The sequence below is a fragment of the Aedes aegypti genome, chromosome 2 (assembly GCF_002204515.2).
Source record: "Aedes aegypti strain LVP_AGWG chromosome 2, AaegL5.0 Primary Assembly, whole genome shotgun sequence".
Lineage (NCBI taxonomy): Eukaryota > Metazoa > Arthropoda > Insecta > Diptera > Culicidae > Aedes > Aedes aegypti.
The window spans coordinates 128130514-128148714 of NC_035108.1; the positions used below are offsets into that span (position 1 = coordinate 128130514).

The window sequence follows — 18201 nt, forward strand, 5'->3', positions numbered from 1 at the left end:
CTCGCGAAAAATTGAGGTTGTGTTGGTTTGTTTACATATCTCGTGGTTGCACTTCGGTTCGTAAATATTCCTAGAATTTTAGTGTACTTTCCTTTTAAAATACAGTTTTAATGAAATGGTTCGCGTCAAAAACAGGTAATTAATACATAACACTCATAACCTTCCAGTCAACCTTATGAAAACTGTAATAGATGGATAAAACGGATTGATATTGCGCTTGACACTGTTTATCTTCGAATATCCCGATCGGCTGAATGTACTATATATGTACAGGGCTGGTAGCAAGTCACTTTTTAGTGACTTGGTCACTTTTTTCGACCTGGTCACTTAAAAGTCACTATTTCCAACAAAAAGTCACTAAAGTCAATTTTTTCAGGAAAATGGTCACTAAAGTCACTATTTCCGTGATCTGATGATAATGAAATTTAATATTTTTGCTGGGGTTAGCTTTTCAAACACAAACAGAAAGAAATAGATATTTGTTATTATAAAGACAATAATTGTAATTATTACATATAGTGTGTTTTGGGAAATCAAAGCGTCAAGATTCTTGAATCAAGTAAAAATATATACTCTTGGCTAACTTTATGTAAGAGTTCAAGTCAATATTTCGTAGACATTTCCAACGGAAAATGTAAAAATGTCCTAGGAAAAGTTTTGGAGAAGATTCTGGCAAAACTTAGAAAGCAACCCTGGGATGAAATTTTTGTCCGAAATATTTTATAAAATTTTGACAAAAACCAAGACCAATATCTGATCATCATCAAAATTGCTCCGGAAGATAAACCAGAGACGGCTACACTGAACCAAGTAATCATGTCGGATTTATCTGAAAACACATATGGTTTTTTTCCATGTAGTTTTTCACATAAGGTTCAGATTACAACATGAACATTTGCGATTTAATTTTTATTACATTCATCAGATAAAACACATACATTTGATCTGAAAAGTTAATATGAGTTAAAGGATTATTACTATAAATTATATGCAAAATTCATATTGAAATTATTGGTTTTGTTCGTGATTCTCATATGATCATTTAATACATTTTTTTTTTATTTTTAGGGATTCTTCTACTAAAATAGTCGAAAAACATAATTTGCGTTTCAAATTGTTTATTCAAAACATTATTACACGAAAAATGTCTGTATACCATGCATATTGAAAACCGCGATTCCATGTTTTTTTTCATCCACGGTCCATCGTCTACGACTTGCTAAAGTGGAGGTTTTCCTAATCCTTTGGTCCTTCATCCTTCTGTAAATTTAAAATTAAAATAACAAATTTATTTTTGATTATTTTGTGTATACACATTGAACTTACCTTTCTTTGTCGTTAATCAATGGCATTGTAGAAATCCACTGAACACGTTGTAATTATTTTTTAAAGAATAATGAACCTGCTAAAATTGAACAAACTAAATACGCCATCTTTAGAACACTACTAATTTTCACATCAGCGAATCACATGATAATTATCGGATAGCATATATGGCTCTTGTTCATATACAATTCACAGTATAAACCAATAAACATGAAGGGGTATTGTAATGAGGTTTATGTACTTTCTACATAAATTGCAATGGATACATATAACATTGATAGGATTTCCATTACTGTAGATGTACCGTATGCGTGAAAATGTTTGCACCATTGCGCTGCGTCAAAAGTAAAAAAAAAAATCTGAAAAATTTCGGTATTATGTTTTTTATTTATTTAAAGGGGGTTGTTTTTTTGTGTCTTAAACTATGTTAGTCATCGATCGAGTTTCCGTTTGCTGCAATTACGGCCTTCACCCGCTTTCGGAACGCACGGCAGGTCCTAATAATGTAGCGGGGGTCTATTTCTCTCCAGGTACGGGTCAATGTTTGTCGGAGGCTTGCTGTACTTGGGTGGCGTTTAGAACAGGCCTTAGCCTTCATGACGCGCCATATTGAATATCCAGCGGATTAAGATCGGGGCTGGATGGCGGCCACATATCCTTTGCCCAGAACGGCAGATGTTCTTGCAACCACTTCTGAGTGCGGTTTGAGGTGTGGCACGGAGCCCCATCTTGTTGAAACACAACATTTGGATTCGGACCGTATTGTTCTTTGATCCACGGAAGGACATGCTTACTTAAAATCCCGATGTAAACCTCCGTGTTCACCTTGTCGCCTTCTGGAATGAACACCGGGTCCATTTTTTGCCATCAGAAGCCACCAATACAAATACCATAACGCTGGCAGGATGCTTGGTCAGAAACAAGTTTTTATGTTCGTCGGAAACGTCTTTTACCGGGAGAGAACTAATATAGCGGTCGGTTCTGGAATTTGATACGGGATCGACAATAAACATGCTCTCGTCGGTGAACAGGATTACCGTTTTTTTTCGCTTGAGGTAGTTCATGAACTTCTTACATCGCTCGACTCGTAGCTCCCGGATGCGGTTGGTAATCATGTGAGTTTTTTTTCGTGCTCTCGACTTCGCCCCGCAATCGTCCTTCACGATCTTCCGTACCGAAAAATCACTGATACCGTGTTCCTTCGCAATTTTCCGCATTGAACGCACAGGATTTGCCCGAATCTTCCGTTTGATGGCAGCGACAATCCTAGGGACCCGAGCTGACCTCGGACGACCTGTGGGCACCTCTGCGGATAGTTGTCCTTTCTTTTCTCGGTCTAAAATCCTCTTCACGGTCCATCGGGACACTCCTACGGCGATTTAAATGTCTTTTTGCGACATTTGCGCGTGGGATAAATCACGAATCCGATGCCACTTCGTCATGGTGGAACTGTCAAACTAGAGAAATCGGTTTCTTTTACTCGCAGCCTACTGTGGTATGAGTTATAGCTTACGTGCATGCAAAGAAAACCAAGGCATTGTATGCACAGGTGCAACAAACGCCTTATTTGTGCGATGGTGCAAACATTTTCACGCATACGGTATGTGACGTTTTTAATACTTTTTATGATATTTCTTGGTTCAGTGAGGAATTACATCCAAAAAATTTGAGTTTGTCAGAAACTCGTCCAGGACTTCAACAGCCAGTACTTATTTTCCTGGAAATCATTTCAGAAATTACATTCGGAATTCCAACGAATAAACAATACATTTTTCATTGATTTACTCTTAACATTGCTTTTTTCCACAACTTTCTTCAATTATTTCTATAAAAAACACGTTTCTATGATGAACTTTTGAACATTGTTGGAAGATAAAAATTACCCAATAGTGAGATCATTGGCGATTACCTAACGTCAAATCCACCTGTTCATTGATTTCAGCCACAAATATGCGATTTCCATCGGTTACTGTTTGCTTTGTAATCTAAGCATGAAACATTAGTAATGTTCAAGGTCGTAGATAAGATAACACGTGAGGTTACTGTAGTAAATTGAGAGACGTCTGTGCGATCCAAAATTAGAGCAATAACTGAAAGGTTGTTTGTTTGTCTGTTTCCATGTTCACATTTCTCAAAGTCTGCTTACCATTCAATATTGCATTAATAGATTATTTGATTGCATCTCATTATCTTCCTTACAGTTACGAGACGCCACTGAGTGATGAATATTTTCAGTAATTCATTTATTGAAACGTTCCATTGAAATATAGATATTTGAAGTACGCATGAAATCATATTCTAATTCCTTATGCGCAACATTCATCTAAATGTTTATTTGGGAGAAATGGTTTAAATTTACAGAAATTATGTCACAAATTTAGCATGAGTTTCTATTTTTCGTTTGGTTTTGAACTTTGAATTCTGTCAGGATTTCTTACAGAATGTTCTGAAAATCATTCACGATTTTCGCCACTCTTTTGACTCTGATGTTCCTTGGGGGACCTACATTCCCCATATAAAATTTCTTTGGCCACCATTTTGTTTTGGCCAATTTATCAAAAAAATAAAATATGAGCTGTACAATGTCAGATAATGAGGAGCTTCTTTGCAAAAAAAAAACAAACAAATCGCTTGATTCTTCTCCAAGCAATCTTAAGATTAGAATATGGTGTGTTTTGAAATTTTCAAGATCCTCCTTCGGCCAGAGTGGTATCACAAACATAAATGCTCATATCTCAAAAACGGTTGCACCAAATCGTTTCATTTCTTAAGACATTATCATATCATTTCAAAAAATGATCAACCGAACACGAGAAAAAAAATCTGTAGCCTGAGATATTACCGTGGGCTATTGCTACGCGTCGGTCCCCCAAGGAATTTGGGAATATCACTGGATCCAGACGACCAATCAATAAAATCGACACTTATTCCAAAAATAGAAGTGTTTTCTTTAAACTTGTAAAAAAATGGTGCCCAAAAAAAACAAAAAAACTTATCGCAATATGAAAACCTTTTTGTTGGAAGAAATTGATGGTGCTAGTAGAGTGGTGAATATACACGTAGAATGTATTTTATTTTGTAGCCATTTTTATGACTATCACTTGTAGTTTTCAAGTCACTTTTTGGTCACTATTTGGTCACTTGATCATTTTGGTCACTAAAGTCACTATTATTTTGCTGTCTGACTGCTACCAGCCCTGTATGTACCAATAATTGATACAGTGAACCAAATTCATAATCACACAGAGCACTGTTTCCACATCAAGTTGATAAACAATTATCAAAGTATATCAATACGGAGTCAGAATTAGAGCGAATGTGAAATCTAATCCATTTTCAGTAAAATCGGTTTTTAGCTGAGAGGACATAATTTCAATTCTATATTGTTTTCGAACGATTAAAGGGTAAGTAGCCCGTCATTCGTTTTGGCAGCCATGTTGATTTTGCAGCTATCAATTTCAAAACTCAGTCAATTTGAGTAATGCAGAAATTTTGCTGATACTTTTTCAACTATGTCAGTGCAAAACCAAATGATTTTCTTTAATTCGCAATCGTGCACTCAGGCAAATGGACTATCGATAAACATACCCAAGTAACCACGGAGCTATATATGAATACTTTATGTTTGCTCTATAGTATGCTATCAGATTTTGTTTTAAAGTGACATAACCTTTAAGAGCTTTATAAAGCATAATTAAAGTCGGAAAGGGCCCCACAACAACCAAATTAATGCAATACTTGGTAAAGCAGTTTTAATGCACAAGCCCTACTAAAGCATTTATGTTTGTATATTTAGGGTTCATAATGTATATTAGCTTAAAATAATGTATGTTTAGGGCTTGCGTTAAAAATAAACAAACACGCAGAGAAAATAATTTTAATATCAAATATATTTTGTATCATTACAACAATATATCTGTATTTTTTGCCGGCTTATAATTGGCTTTTATTGTTTCAATAACAACTCCTAATTTATTCCAAAAATAAAAATTGTTGAATTTGACAGCTGCGTTAAACGGGATACAACAAAATATTTTTTTGTTTCAACTATTTTTTCTTTTGAAACAACAAATTTTTGCATTGAAATAAAACCTTCCATTTTTTAAATTAAATTACACTGTTTTTTTGTTGTGACAATGTTCTTGTTTGAAATAAAAACACTATTTTGTTGTTGTTTACTTTTATTTTGTGAAAGTAGAAGTATTGGAACATGTACCAAAATCCATTTAACTGGAGAATGTTCTTTATCCGCTTCGCGACAAAGTGACGGGATGAAATAACCGGCTCGTGTAAGAGTTGACTGCAATACTGGAGAATGCATTAGTGGAATTAAAATTTTAGAAAAGATGGTTAATACTCACCAGAAATAAATTTGATTCTGGTTTTCCTTACTCCAAAATTGATACAAAAATCTATGACCTGAACTTCTCGCACGAACATTTTAACAACGCCATGTACTTCAATTTAATATAATGTATCGGAAACATTCGCTTTTTGACCGGTTCTACTAAGCAACAAAATGGCGAGACAGTTTTTATGCTACGTGCATAATTATTAGCATCAATAATGATGTAAATTGAAACAAATAAACTTTCATTTGACGTAAAGTTTTTCTTTTGTTGTTTCAAAAATAAATCTAGTTAAAAATGTACTCAGTAAATCCAACAATACTGTTGCTTCATTCTGATAAAAATGATTGTTGTTCCAACGCATTTTTTGTATAACAACAAATTCAACAAGTTTATTGAGAACAACAAAGTTATTTATTGTTTTGAATAGCTGGTATTTCTCTGCGTGAAACAATGAATCCATTGACTACCTTTCAATGGTTTTCTTTACCAGATAATGATTTTTTTTGTTGGAATCAGGATTCGAACCCACAACTAGGATGATGGTGTGCTGGATGCCTGGCGCGGTGGTGTCCTGTGCTAAAGCTGCTGATGTAATAAGGTAGGATAAACGTTCCTTAAAAACGAAGCCACTGTGTGTGTTAACATTACTATTCGCCCAGTTATTACGAATAGAAAGAATTCTCTTCGGCGATTGATTTCCTTTCCTCACCAAATGAAACATCAATAGAAATAATTTGATCACCATTCTTTCTCGTAGAGGAAATAACAGAACTTAACCCACAAAACAAAGCCCTGGCGCATTAAACAGATTTCGGGGGAGAGAAATTGATCGACATTTCCTCTCGCTCCTTATGAATAGAAGAGTCTCATAGATAAAATACAACTATTTTGAATGAATACATATATCCTTAGATCATGAAATGGGGGTTCGAGATGAAAGAAAATCATTTCATTATTCTTCCATATCCCACAAAACGTAATGAGCGAATGCGAACGTGCTCGATCGTCTTACTTATTTATTACAGATTCGAGTGCGTTTAATGAGGTTATGTAATCTTGTATGACAGCATAACTGTATATTCACTCTAAACGCTTAGCATAATGCTATATTGAAATAATGCTACAAAGCATTTACAATGTTAATCAAATGCATCATTGCTTGACAGTTATTGAATAAATGCATGATAACATTATTAATGCAAAACAAAAGTTGACTTTCGATAAAATTAATGCAATGGTATAATGCTTATGGTTACTTGGGTAGGGACCCCTTATGAAAATTCGCCACAAGAAATCGGATTGAAATTCATAAATTTGCCTTATGAAACCAGAATTTGAAAACAAAATACGTTTTATCGGCAACCTGGGATCGAACCATGAATCTTACGATCGATAGGCCCGGTACACCACGCGCCTATCGACGCCTTGATGTGGAGAGATGCTAAAGCGATACATAAAGCGTTCGTTTGCAATAATCGTTCCACCTTTCATAAGGCAAAATGTATGAAATTCGATAGTTCAGTTCGCTGCGTGTGAGACAAATTGGCCAAAATCTGGGAGGGAGACACCGATACTACACACTAAATATGCAACAAACTTCAAGATAATTCTAGCTCGCCAACGACAATCAAGGCTGACTTGGTTAAAATCACCAGTTTCGTTTTGATGTGTGCCTTCAGTCTATCCAGACCAACATTGAAAAAGGGCCACATTTCACATTTCACTTATTATAGAAAAAGAGTAAAAATAAGCATGTTTCACTACTGTTTTTTAATTGAAATCAAAAATGATATTGTGCCATTGCTTTTGGACAGTGGCGCGGGAAGTGGGTAGGACATGTCCTACGCCCAAAAACGCCTGGGTAGGACAGCCAAAGGGTTGTCCTACCCATGATTCAACAAACAAAAAATAAAATAATGCTTTAGAAATTTTCATAGTGATTTTATTAAGAATACTATCAGGGTCCCTCACAAGGATGTCTCCAGAAATTCTTCTAGATACTTCTCTACCTGTTCTCCCACAAATTATTCCAGCGATTTTTCAAAGGATGCTTAGAAGAATTTGCTCCAGGAAATCCTTGAGGACTCCTAATCTACTACCTCCAAAGCTATTTATTTGTTTTTTTTTTCTAAATTTTCTAGAATTTCATCCAAATATTTTGTTTACTAATTATTCAACCGAATTTACCAGTAGTTACTCTAGGAGATGTTCCAATGATTTCTACAGTATATTTTGCGAGAAGGTTTATTCAAGAGTGTTTAAAAATATACCCTAAGGATTTTTTTTTTCAAGAAGCCCTGCGAGAATACTTCCGCCTATTCATGTCGATTACTTCAGAAATTCCTTGATGGGTCGGTCTTTTCAACAAATCTATTTCTTTCTTCTAGGAATTTTCCAGCATTTCATCCAAATACTCATGCCATTTTACCAAAAAATTTAAAAAAAATCCATGCAGTTTTCAAAAGATTATTCAAATTTTCTCGCCAGTTTGCACTACAGCAATTTTTCCCAATAATTCCTCCGATAATTCCTGAACAACTTTTTATGAAGATTTTGTCCAACATTTTTCGAAAAAAATCTAAAAAAAAACCTGTGGAATACTTGTTAAGAAAAACTTACACAAGTCTTATCAGAGGTTATTCTAGTATTTTCCTCAGAAATACCTCTCGGATTTATTTTTAGAAAAAAAATCCTAGGCATTTCCTTGGAGACATTCCTTCAAGAAATCTTTAAAAAAATGTAAAACCTACGTGAGAAAATCTGAAAGAATCACTGGAGGATTTTTTGTAGAAATCTTTGACGGAATCTCTGGAGCAATTGATGAGGATATATAAATCATAGTATACAATATTAAAGAAAATCCCTAGAGATTTCTGGAGAAGTAATTGATTGAATTTTAGAAGATGTTTTGATCGGGAATCTTGGAGCATGTCCCAGGGAAATCGATGAATGAATCTCCGGATAAAGTTTTGAAGAGTTAGGTTTTCTTGAAAAATGTTTCAAATGTTGAAATTCAGATGATTTATGAAATAATCTTTGGAGAAATTCCATTTCTGTGGTACTCTTTGGGAAAATTGGTATTCTTGAGGTATACTTGAAGTATCCTGTTATTGAAAAAATTCCCTAGGAAAAGTCGTGGAGAAATTCCTTGGGAAATAATCACTAAATGGACTCTTTTAAACATTTCAGGAGTATTATCTGATCATATGGGCGAATACATGAATATGTTTCTGATGAAATTCCAAGCGAAAATCATGAAAAAAACACATACAGTAATGTATGTTCAAATGCTATTTTCGACCTCTTTTTAATTCCTTTTAGGTTTCTTTCTTCTAGCAAGAGGTCTACAATTGAATATCAAATGCGCCTTTATGTTTTTCTCACTTATTTCGCGAAAAACGTTATTTTTAAGGAATAGCTGTGCATTATACGATTGTAATTTATCAAATAAACTGTTAGGTGAATGTAAACTTGTTTACATTTGTCAGTTAGGCCGTTTTTTTGGTACTGTATTGATATATGATTTAACCCCTCTACCGGCAGCTTATTTTTTTACTGCAAGAAAAAATTTAAATCGCTATAACTTTTTTGTTTCTCGATATTTTCGCACCATTCTTTCACAAGTTCTCAAAAAACTTTTCTAGTTTTAGAATTTGTGTCAACATTGAACATTGGTAATCTGGATCTGGAGATATTCCGAAATTCTTTGCGGGACCGACGTGTAACCATAACCCACGTATATATCTCAGGCTACAGATTTTTTATCGTATTCGAATAATTCACTCTTCGGAACAATACATTAATGAAAGTACGTTGCGAAAAAATGAAGCAATTTGGTGCAGCCGTCTTTATGTAATGAGCGTTTATGTTGCTAATACCACGCTGGCCAAAAAAAGATCTTGAAAACTTCAAAAAACCTCATATCGTAATTTTTAGATATCTCTGAGAATACTTACCCATTTTGTTTGTTTTTTTTAGAGTAGCTCCTTATTACATAGCATTGTATAGCCCACATGTTATTTTTTCGATAAGTTGACGTAAAACAAAATGGCCGCCTAAGACATTTTATATGGAAAATGTCGGTCCCCCAAGAAACATTGGAATATCTTTAAAACTAGATCACCAATCATCAATATTGGCACGGATTCTTAAACTAGAAGAGTTTTTTTGAGAACTGGTGAAAAAATGGTGCAAAAATATCAAGAAACAAGAAAGTTATCGCAATTTGTATACCTTGTTGACGCGTATCCTGCACCAGCGATGCGATCAGCAGCTGTGTTTCCAGGTACACCATAATGTCCAGGGATCCATGCAAAGGTTGTGTCAGATGGAGCAAACCGTGGAATACCTTGAAGTTATGGATGGGCGGAGGTCTCGGACTGAAGAGCTGATACTACACTAGCTGAGTCAGTAAGTACTAGTAAATCCCACTTGGGAGATTTCGGAAAACTCCATTCATCGCCACAAGAAAAAGGGTGTTGTGGTCACCCGGCCGAGAAATAAGTCAAAGAGAAAATCGATGAAGAGAAATCGATCATTGCAGTAACGCCCTTATGATACTGAACGCGAGATTTCAATTCTTGGAGTGAGAAAGGTTCGTTGATGCAGGGTGACCAGCGCACCGGGAAATCGGGAAAACCGGGAAAAATCCGGGAATTTAAAATCACCGGGAGAAAACCTGGAAATATACGGGAATTTCAATGACCACCGGGAAAATTGCACATATCAGATATTATTCCAACCAACACAATCCCTGTAAAATTATTTAGTGAGTTTTTACTATAGCTTAAACATTCGAATCTCAAGCTTGTCAATAAAGTCAAGAGATAGTATATGGGAACAGAATCTTGCTACAAATATTGTCAATTTGAACTGATTTGATCAATATTCTGAAAAAAGTATAAACGACGACTTTCTCTAATTAATTAGATAAAAAGAGAAATCCTTTCAATGTTGAAAAATCTTGCGCATAATGTTTTTTTTTTTCATAACGTTCCTTAAAGTATTTCATGTTACAAAATACAATATTTGGATGCCATCAACTGCATTTCTCTAAGCAAGCTTGCAAATCGTGATGCTCTTATTAATTACATTTTCAACTTTTTATGAATCTTAGCTAAAAATCCCTCCACTTAATACTTCTATTTTTTTTTATTGCTTAAGGTATGTTTTTGGCATTCTTATGATAATATTATTTCAAAAATTTTTCGAAATCAATTTATGGGAAAGTTTACCTAACTTTTTAAAAACATTTTTGTTGCAGGCTTACTATTTTCTTCTGATGTTATAGAATTGCTATTGCCTTTTGATCGGGAAATGTATGACAATTGATAAAATGGCTTTAAAGTCTACCAAGACTGTGTCCGTTCACAATTAAAACTATGATTCATTCTAAGATTGGCGTTAAATATCGTTCAAGTTCAGACTGGAATTTAGCAGAAAAGGTTGGGCCCACAAAATTATAGAGCTCCGCAAAAAAAATCCATAGAACGCTAAATGCTTTGCTGCCAAAAACTCGTACCTACTTGAAGTCGTTTGAAATGGTAAAAAGTAGCGTATAATTGAACCGGGAATATTTTTGAAATACCGGGAAAAAACCGGGAGAAAACCGGGAATTTGATATTGACTTTTCACTGGCCACCCTGGTTGATGGCTACACCACTTAAATCGTATGGAACAGGGAAATTACGAACAGAGTCTGTCGAGTAACGGCGCTTAAAGAGGTCGTCGTAGCTATCAATAGCCGAGAGACTTGAGAAATATTGCTCAAGGGTATCGGCGACTGCAACGGGATCAGTGACTAATTTATCCTGCAATTGTATTGATAATGGAGCTAAGTTTCTTTTGCCGCTCAGTGCGTTTACTCGGTTCCAAAGTTCCGCGGAAGTTTGTGAGACGTTCATATCTTCCAGAAACTCCAGAAGCTGGATAACCAAGTCCGTAAACGCGCAGTGGGCAACCGAAGAGCACGTGCCATCTACGCAAGATCAAACTCTAGGGACGAATGACCTTCGGGTTATAGTCCCTCTCAAACAACAACAACAAGCAAGATCAAACAAGATACCCAACCATGGACCGCCGTTATTTCATTAAAAGAACAGCGGATCATCTCCCGACTGCGGACTAGATACACCCGTTTATCGCACAACATGGAAGGCTTGCCTTTCCATAGAATTTGCACCACTTGCAATATACACAACAAGGTGCAACATTGCGTCTATGCGTCACCCCTCAAGACGAGTTTAACCGTAGAAACCATGGACTAACGGGGAGCGTCCGGGAAAACCTATGCAACGATACGTCAACACTCAACACTGTCCCTGAAAGATTCTGGACTACACTCCCAAATATAACCTTACCACTACCCTTTTCCGCAGTCGGGATACTCTGCCGGTGGAGGGTTTCGACCTTCCTCCGGGAGAGTTCTACTTTGTTCTTGCCTCCCCTCCATTCTCTGTCTAGTGTGAAAAAAATTTGTTTAGCTTGAACCTGTTGCTGGCGACTAATTATATCTCACCGAAAACGTGTTTTTCAAATTTTGTTTGTATTTTGATATGCTGCTTGAAAGTCTGTAAAACTCCTTATTAACACTTCAGTCGTCGCGCTGTTGTATTTTGTACAACACTGTTGAAAAAACCTCGCTTTTCGTTCAAAACAGCAGCGTGGTGGTTCTGCCGGTGGAAAACTGCGCGACGACTGGAAGGTTAATGGCGCTTTTCTGACAAATGGTGATGAACTAGCCGTATGCGCTAAAAATCACCTTAATAAAGAAAAATAAAAAAAATCTCGTAAAAAATGAAGCTTCCGGTAGAGGGGTTAATATATTTCAATAATAAATCTCATCCATTATTTGGAAATCATAATCTACAGTCGACATAACTCGATATACTCTATAACTTGATGGATTTTACGGTCCTTTCATATTTCCATACATCGTGCTCTCCATAAGTCGATATTTCTATAACTCGATATCTTTATGCCACGTGTGAGGTAAATTTATCTCCATAACTCGATATCTTTTTTAAAATATTTCTTATTCGGGTAAACTCGGGGGCCTTCCTTAGCCGAGTGGTTAGAGTCCGCGGCTACAAAGCAAAGCCATGCTGAAGGTGTCTGGGTTCGAATCCCGGTCGGTCCAGGATCTTTTCGTAAAGGAAATTTCCTTGACTTCTCTAGGCATAGAGTATCATCGTACCTGCCACATGATATACGAATGCGAAAATGGCAACTTTGGCAAAGAAAGCTCTGTAAGTGCTTGTAAGAACACTAAGCTGAGAAGCAGTCTCTGTCCCAGTGAGGACATAATGCCAAGAAGAAGAAGATGAAGGTGTCCACTTTACACTCAAAAAAATCCAAACGTCATTGCTACGTGAAAAATCACGTAGATCATTCCAAATTCATTTTACCTCCACTTCACCTGACTAAGATAAAGATCACTAAACCATTCATAACCATCAAATAGTGACTCGGTAATGTTTTCTGAGGTTACCTATCGCGCTTACGTGGAATTCACGTAGGTGCCTGAGTTCATTTTGACATCTGCATAGTGTACGTACATTCGGTGTTGAGCTCAAATCCTAAGATGGCGCCCGCATGATTTTAGAAGAACTTCAGAAGCTGCTGCTGCTTTAAACCCTGTGTAAGATTGATTTCAAGGTAAATATGCTTTGAATACCGAAGAATCCGTGCATTACTTCATATTTTATACGTGATTTATAACCTCTATCAATTATAGCACGCGAAGGCGACAACAAGACAGACCAAACTTACAACATTGGGGAAACGAACAGGAATCAAAATGCTCAGATTGACAATAAAAATATCACAATCTTTTAAGTTTGTTTACTTTTTCCAATTGGGAATTAGTTTTCTTCCAAAGCCTATCTATATAAATAAAAATGGAATGATGTTTGTATGTCACGAAATAACTTGAGAACGGGTGATTGGACTTACATGATTCTTTCACTGTTGAATTCGTCCAGGGCTCCGACGTGTTTGTGCGATGAAAAAATTAAGAAAGTCTTCGGTATAGTGGGGAAAACGGGAGTAAACTAATCTGACATTTTCTGCACGGGATTTGCATAGTGTTTTTCAACAGCCTACTTGATGGCAAGACGAAGTTTGCCGGGACCACTAGTTAGAAATAAGATTGGTCTTTATTACAGTTAAATTTAATGCAAAACCATCTAGGTCCTATTGAAACGCTTCGTAAAGGCTACCGGAAAATCCACGTAGCTCTTACGTTTAGCGACGGTGGAATGGACGAAGTCCAAAAGCTCATGCGTTCATTCTGGGCTACCTATGATTAACGTAAGAGCTACGTGAAAAGTGCGATGGAAAAAAATCACGTATGTTTTCACGTAACAATGACGTTTGGATTATTTTGAGTGTATAAAATGAACAGTCCTTAGTTATAAGGGCGTAAGTCGCATGATCGATTTATCTTTATCGACCCTCTCTTCTGTGAATAAAAGTGACCAGATACAACTTTGTTAGCATTTTTCACTCCAGACCGCTTGACAGCGAAACAATTTTGCATCCTGAGGTGAAAAATGCTAACAAACTTGCATCTTGTCATCTTTATTCGCAGAAGAGAAGGTCGATGAAGAGGAATCAATCATGCGACTTGCGCCCTTATTATAGCACACGCTTGAATTATCTTAAAATGTGGGAGAATGATAATTACCAAACTTGCATCAGTCTAGTATCCATAGAGACGTGAAAGACGAAACAGTAAAGAATGCACTGTGAGAAACACATGATGTGAAACCATATAAGTAAACTCTCTATATTTCACCCTTCTTCTGCAGTGGCAGTGCACCTGCACTCTTGTCTTGTAGGGGGAATAGGGGCATAATGAACACCCCCTCAATCTCTGAGAATATGCATACTTCAACAAAAGTGCATACACTGCATGAAATCTGTATTGCATTTGAAATGTTTGAAGGTAAAAAAGTTTATGTTTTCCTTCAATTGGGTCCTAAAATGTTTAATGAAATCTTGTTTTTATTTAATGACACGAAAGAGCATGTTACTGCAACTATTTTAGAAAATTTTCCCGCTCAAATAACGGGTATGTCATGTTCGAACTTTAATTTAAAAATTGTGTCCATAAATGAACCTTGACACTTTGATCATGTTTGACGTTCACTCAATCGACAAAAAAAACACAGGGCTTTTAGTTTTAACACTGGGGTTGTTCCTAGGGTTCATTCATATATTACGTATCGCAAAATTTATTGATTTTAGACCCCCTCCCTCCCCCACGTAACAACTTTTGTTTGGAAAATTTTAATTTTTTGTATGGACCGTAACACTATGTAAGACCCCCTCCCTCCCCCTGATGCGTTACGTAATATTTGAACGATCCCCTATCTGACATTTCGGAAGGGACACGGAAAGCAAAATACACCCAAAATTTGAGTTAAAGCCAAGGAGTGTTACAAAATCTAAAAAAAAAATGTTTTTTGGACTTAAACAAAAGAAAAACATTAAAAAATTGAGTAAACATGTGTTTTTGGCCTAAACTTAAGCGTTTGGCATTAAAATTGAGACATGCCTTTAGGACCCTAATGTCCTTTAAAATTTGACTTTAGGTTTTCCAAGCTTCAAATTGGCATATATTAGCAAGACGGCGGGAGAATCTCATTTTTGAGCAAAATAACCCTAGAAAGGTTCTTTATAGCTTTTATGATAGAGGGAGAGCCCTTTTACACATCGGAACGACTGACAGACATTACATATTTTTGAATCATTAAATTTCATGCAAGTGTTTATTTTGCCCCGATACCTTTTTACTAGCCTTGTTTTGGACCTCATTTTTTGTATCACTTTTCTGGCATATGATATGATTTCTATTACCATGAATGAATGTAGCACGTCGTACTGATATCAAACTTGAAAACTAGCCGGAAGTAATTTGGAAAAATGTCATTGTATGGTCTTAAAACAAGAATTTGCTTGATGTGTCCATTATGCCCCGAATTTCCCTACTTCTACTATTTCATTAATTAAATCCCAACTGTCTATCTCGCAGATACATTTTGATTCAGTTCATGTGCAACAATCGATCGGACACGGATGCCTTCACGTTAACCTCGAACAACCTAACTAAATTTTTGCGGGAAAAAATCGAAAAGTACTACGGTGAGTTTGGACTGGCGAGCACCTTACGATTGCACGTGATTTATTTCAACGAAAAGACCCGCCTCTGCATCATACAAACCCGGCATGGTCCGCATCGATTCGTAACGAGTATTCTGCCATTGCTGACGGTGGTAAGATTTGAATTTGAATGATTGCGGGTTGAAAGAGATTTGATATAAGCGTTTTATTTTAGGCTGACACGGAAACTGTACGGTATCGCACGCTCTACGTGGGAGCGACATTACAACAATGTCAAAAGTTCATAGTACGGTACCAACAGGAGTATGTGAATAAAATGATTGGAAATTACACAGGTGAAGCACAGCGGCAGCGTTTCGTTGAAGAAGTGACCAAAATGAAGCAAATATAAGTGAAATAATAAAAAACATATGAACATATTTTTTAGTTTTTATTTAGTAGATCTGAGTAGTTTGATTTTCTTACACTATGTTAATTACTAGGTTTCAATTATTATTTTAATAACAATCATCTTCACATTCTTTACTTATATATTTGAGTCGAGCTGAAGCACCTCCTGCGCCACAGGTGTGATTTAAGTAATCGGCCACATTGGATGACAATGAGTACATCAGAGCATCTTTTCCTCCAGGGGCGACCTAGAAAAGAGATTTTTGCAATTAACACATGTGATTTTGCAACTTTTCAAACGTTTATCTTACATGCGTGCTCAAGCGACACTCCTCCGCAAGTTGAACCAATTCGAAGTTACACTCCTTGTACGGTTGATCAGTGTTCCATTTGTAGAGTTCGCTTTCGCTTCTATACCTCAAAATAACACCGTTGCTTCCGTCCGTCCCGAGCAAAACGGAATGCTTAGTCTTGCTACCGAGCTCCACGATAGCACTCGAGCCTCGTCCCGTGCGCAGAAATTCCGATTTGATACCGTAGACCTTGTTACCGCACAGATACGAGAATATGACCATGTTTTGGTTTTTGGGTCTTCGTACCAGTAGCAAATATAGGACATCCGATTCGCCACAGCCAGCAGAAATGGCACGTGGTAGCACTACTCGGTACATCTTGTTGTGGTGGATGTCCAGTACGATGATGGCACCTTCAGCGTCGCTAATGTAGACGTACGGGAATCCATTGGGCGAATAATCCGTCACAAGGTACTGTGGTCTGGAGTGTGGCTTCAGAATGTCGCTTAGATCCACCGTTTTCACTGTTTTATCTGTTTCCAGGTCAAACGCTATCACCTTTGCTGTGCAGCGTTTTATGGGTTGCTCCAAAGAGTTGCAAATGCCTGAGTCGAGGGCCCACATCTTTTTCTGTGTGAAATAATAAAAACAAACAACTCTTGTATTAGTTCACTTAAAGGTTCACAGTGTGAAAACCAGGTATTTCATTTTATTCGGATTGGCTAGCAATTTATCTCATAGACTTTTTTTTTAATTTAACAACTATCAAGTTTCAACAAAAGGTTGTAACGAAAAGACCAACTTGGTCATTCAAATCGAACATCTAAGTTACACATAATCGTGGGATACATCGAAACAAAATACTGAATTAGATTGTTTAAAAAATAAATTAGATTTCTTACAACTTCTTGGACAGACTTCTCAGAGAATTATTGACATGAATTTTATGAGTATGATGATTATGATTCATGGACAGGATTCTAAAAGAATTTTTAGCATAATCCGTGACATGATAAAAATTGAATCTGGAACATAATTTTCATGAAATCCTAGGCTCATACTTTCCTAGGTTGGATTCTGACAGGATTCACATAGAATTCCGGATACCGCAATTCGGGGTAACATTGATCAGTGCCATTGGTACCTCGCGTACCTGAATGAATAGAATAGACCTTTCTGTGCGGTCTTTAGCCTCTTGCCCAGCAACTCCTATCCTTACCTCCTCGCTGTACTGGCCGGGGTACAAGTAACCTTATGGAAGATCGGCTAGCCAATCCCGGTGGGAACTCTGGTTGTATGCTGACAGGGAAGGAGGGGTTCGCTTTTGCTTCTGCAAACCTTGAGCGTCTGTACTCCATGTTAGGAACGGCTCACAGCAGTGTCTGTACCTCATGTCAAGGGCGGCTGATCATCGTCCGAGTGCCAGAGAAGGACTCTAAGCTAAACTGTGCACTATGGTCCTCCGCACATTTAGGGGGAATGGTCCTCCGGAAATCTAGGGGGTTGGTGTCAGGCCCTGCAAGCCAGCCGTAAAAAAAATCAAGCAACGAATAATCAACGAGTACTATCTGGTGATGGTCAAACTGCGCCTAAAACTTGCCGTCGTTAACAACGTACGGTACCGACGGCCGCCCCGGTATGATCTAGAGCGGTTTAAGCAACCGAATGTCGCAGCTGCATACGCACAGCATCTTGAGGCTGCATTACTGGAAGAG

At 37.0% G+C, this 18201-nt stretch overlaps 3 protein-coding genes across 4 annotated transcripts in view; 2 read left to right on the plus strand and 1 right to left on the minus strand.

Moving 5' to 3' along the window:
• The window catches only part of LOC5574001 (mitochondrial ubiquitin ligase activator of nfkb 1-A), a 30415-nt gene extending 14619 nt beyond the window's left edge, over positions 1-15796 (plus strand). The window contains exon 4 of the mRNA XM_021842319.1: positions 15715-15796. The gene's annotated coding sequence lies outside the window, so the exon portion shown is untranslated. The remainder of the gene's footprint in view (positions 1-15714) is intronic.
• On the plus strand, positions 1-16222 carry LOC5574003. Of its 2 annotated transcripts, none has more exons than XM_001661040.2 (3): positions 1-135; positions 15715-15955; positions 16018-16222. In XM_001661040.2, the coding sequence occupies exons 1-3, from the start codon at positions 116-118 to the stop codon at positions 16192-16194; spliced, it is 438 nt and encodes a 145-aa protein (XP_001661090.1). In that variant the 5' UTR covers positions 1-115; the 3' UTR covers positions 16195-16222. The 2 variants fall into 2 exon arrangements, with proteins under 2 accessions (XP_001661090.1, XP_021698012.1); XM_021842320.1 differs by lacking the exon at positions 1-135 and adding an exon at positions 10066-10088.
• Positions 16221-18201, minus strand: part of LOC5574004 (major royal jelly protein 5) — a 15483-nt gene continuing 13502 nt past the window's right edge. Inside the window, exons 2-3 of the mRNA XM_021842318.1 lie at positions 16505-17116; positions 16221-16441 (exon numbers count right to left, since the gene is read on the minus strand). Coding sequence (XP_021698010.1) covers positions 16301-16441; positions 16505-17116 — 753 coding nt within the window. The 3' untranslated portion in view covers positions 16221-16300. The remainder of the gene's footprint in view (positions 16442-16504; positions 17117-18201) is intronic.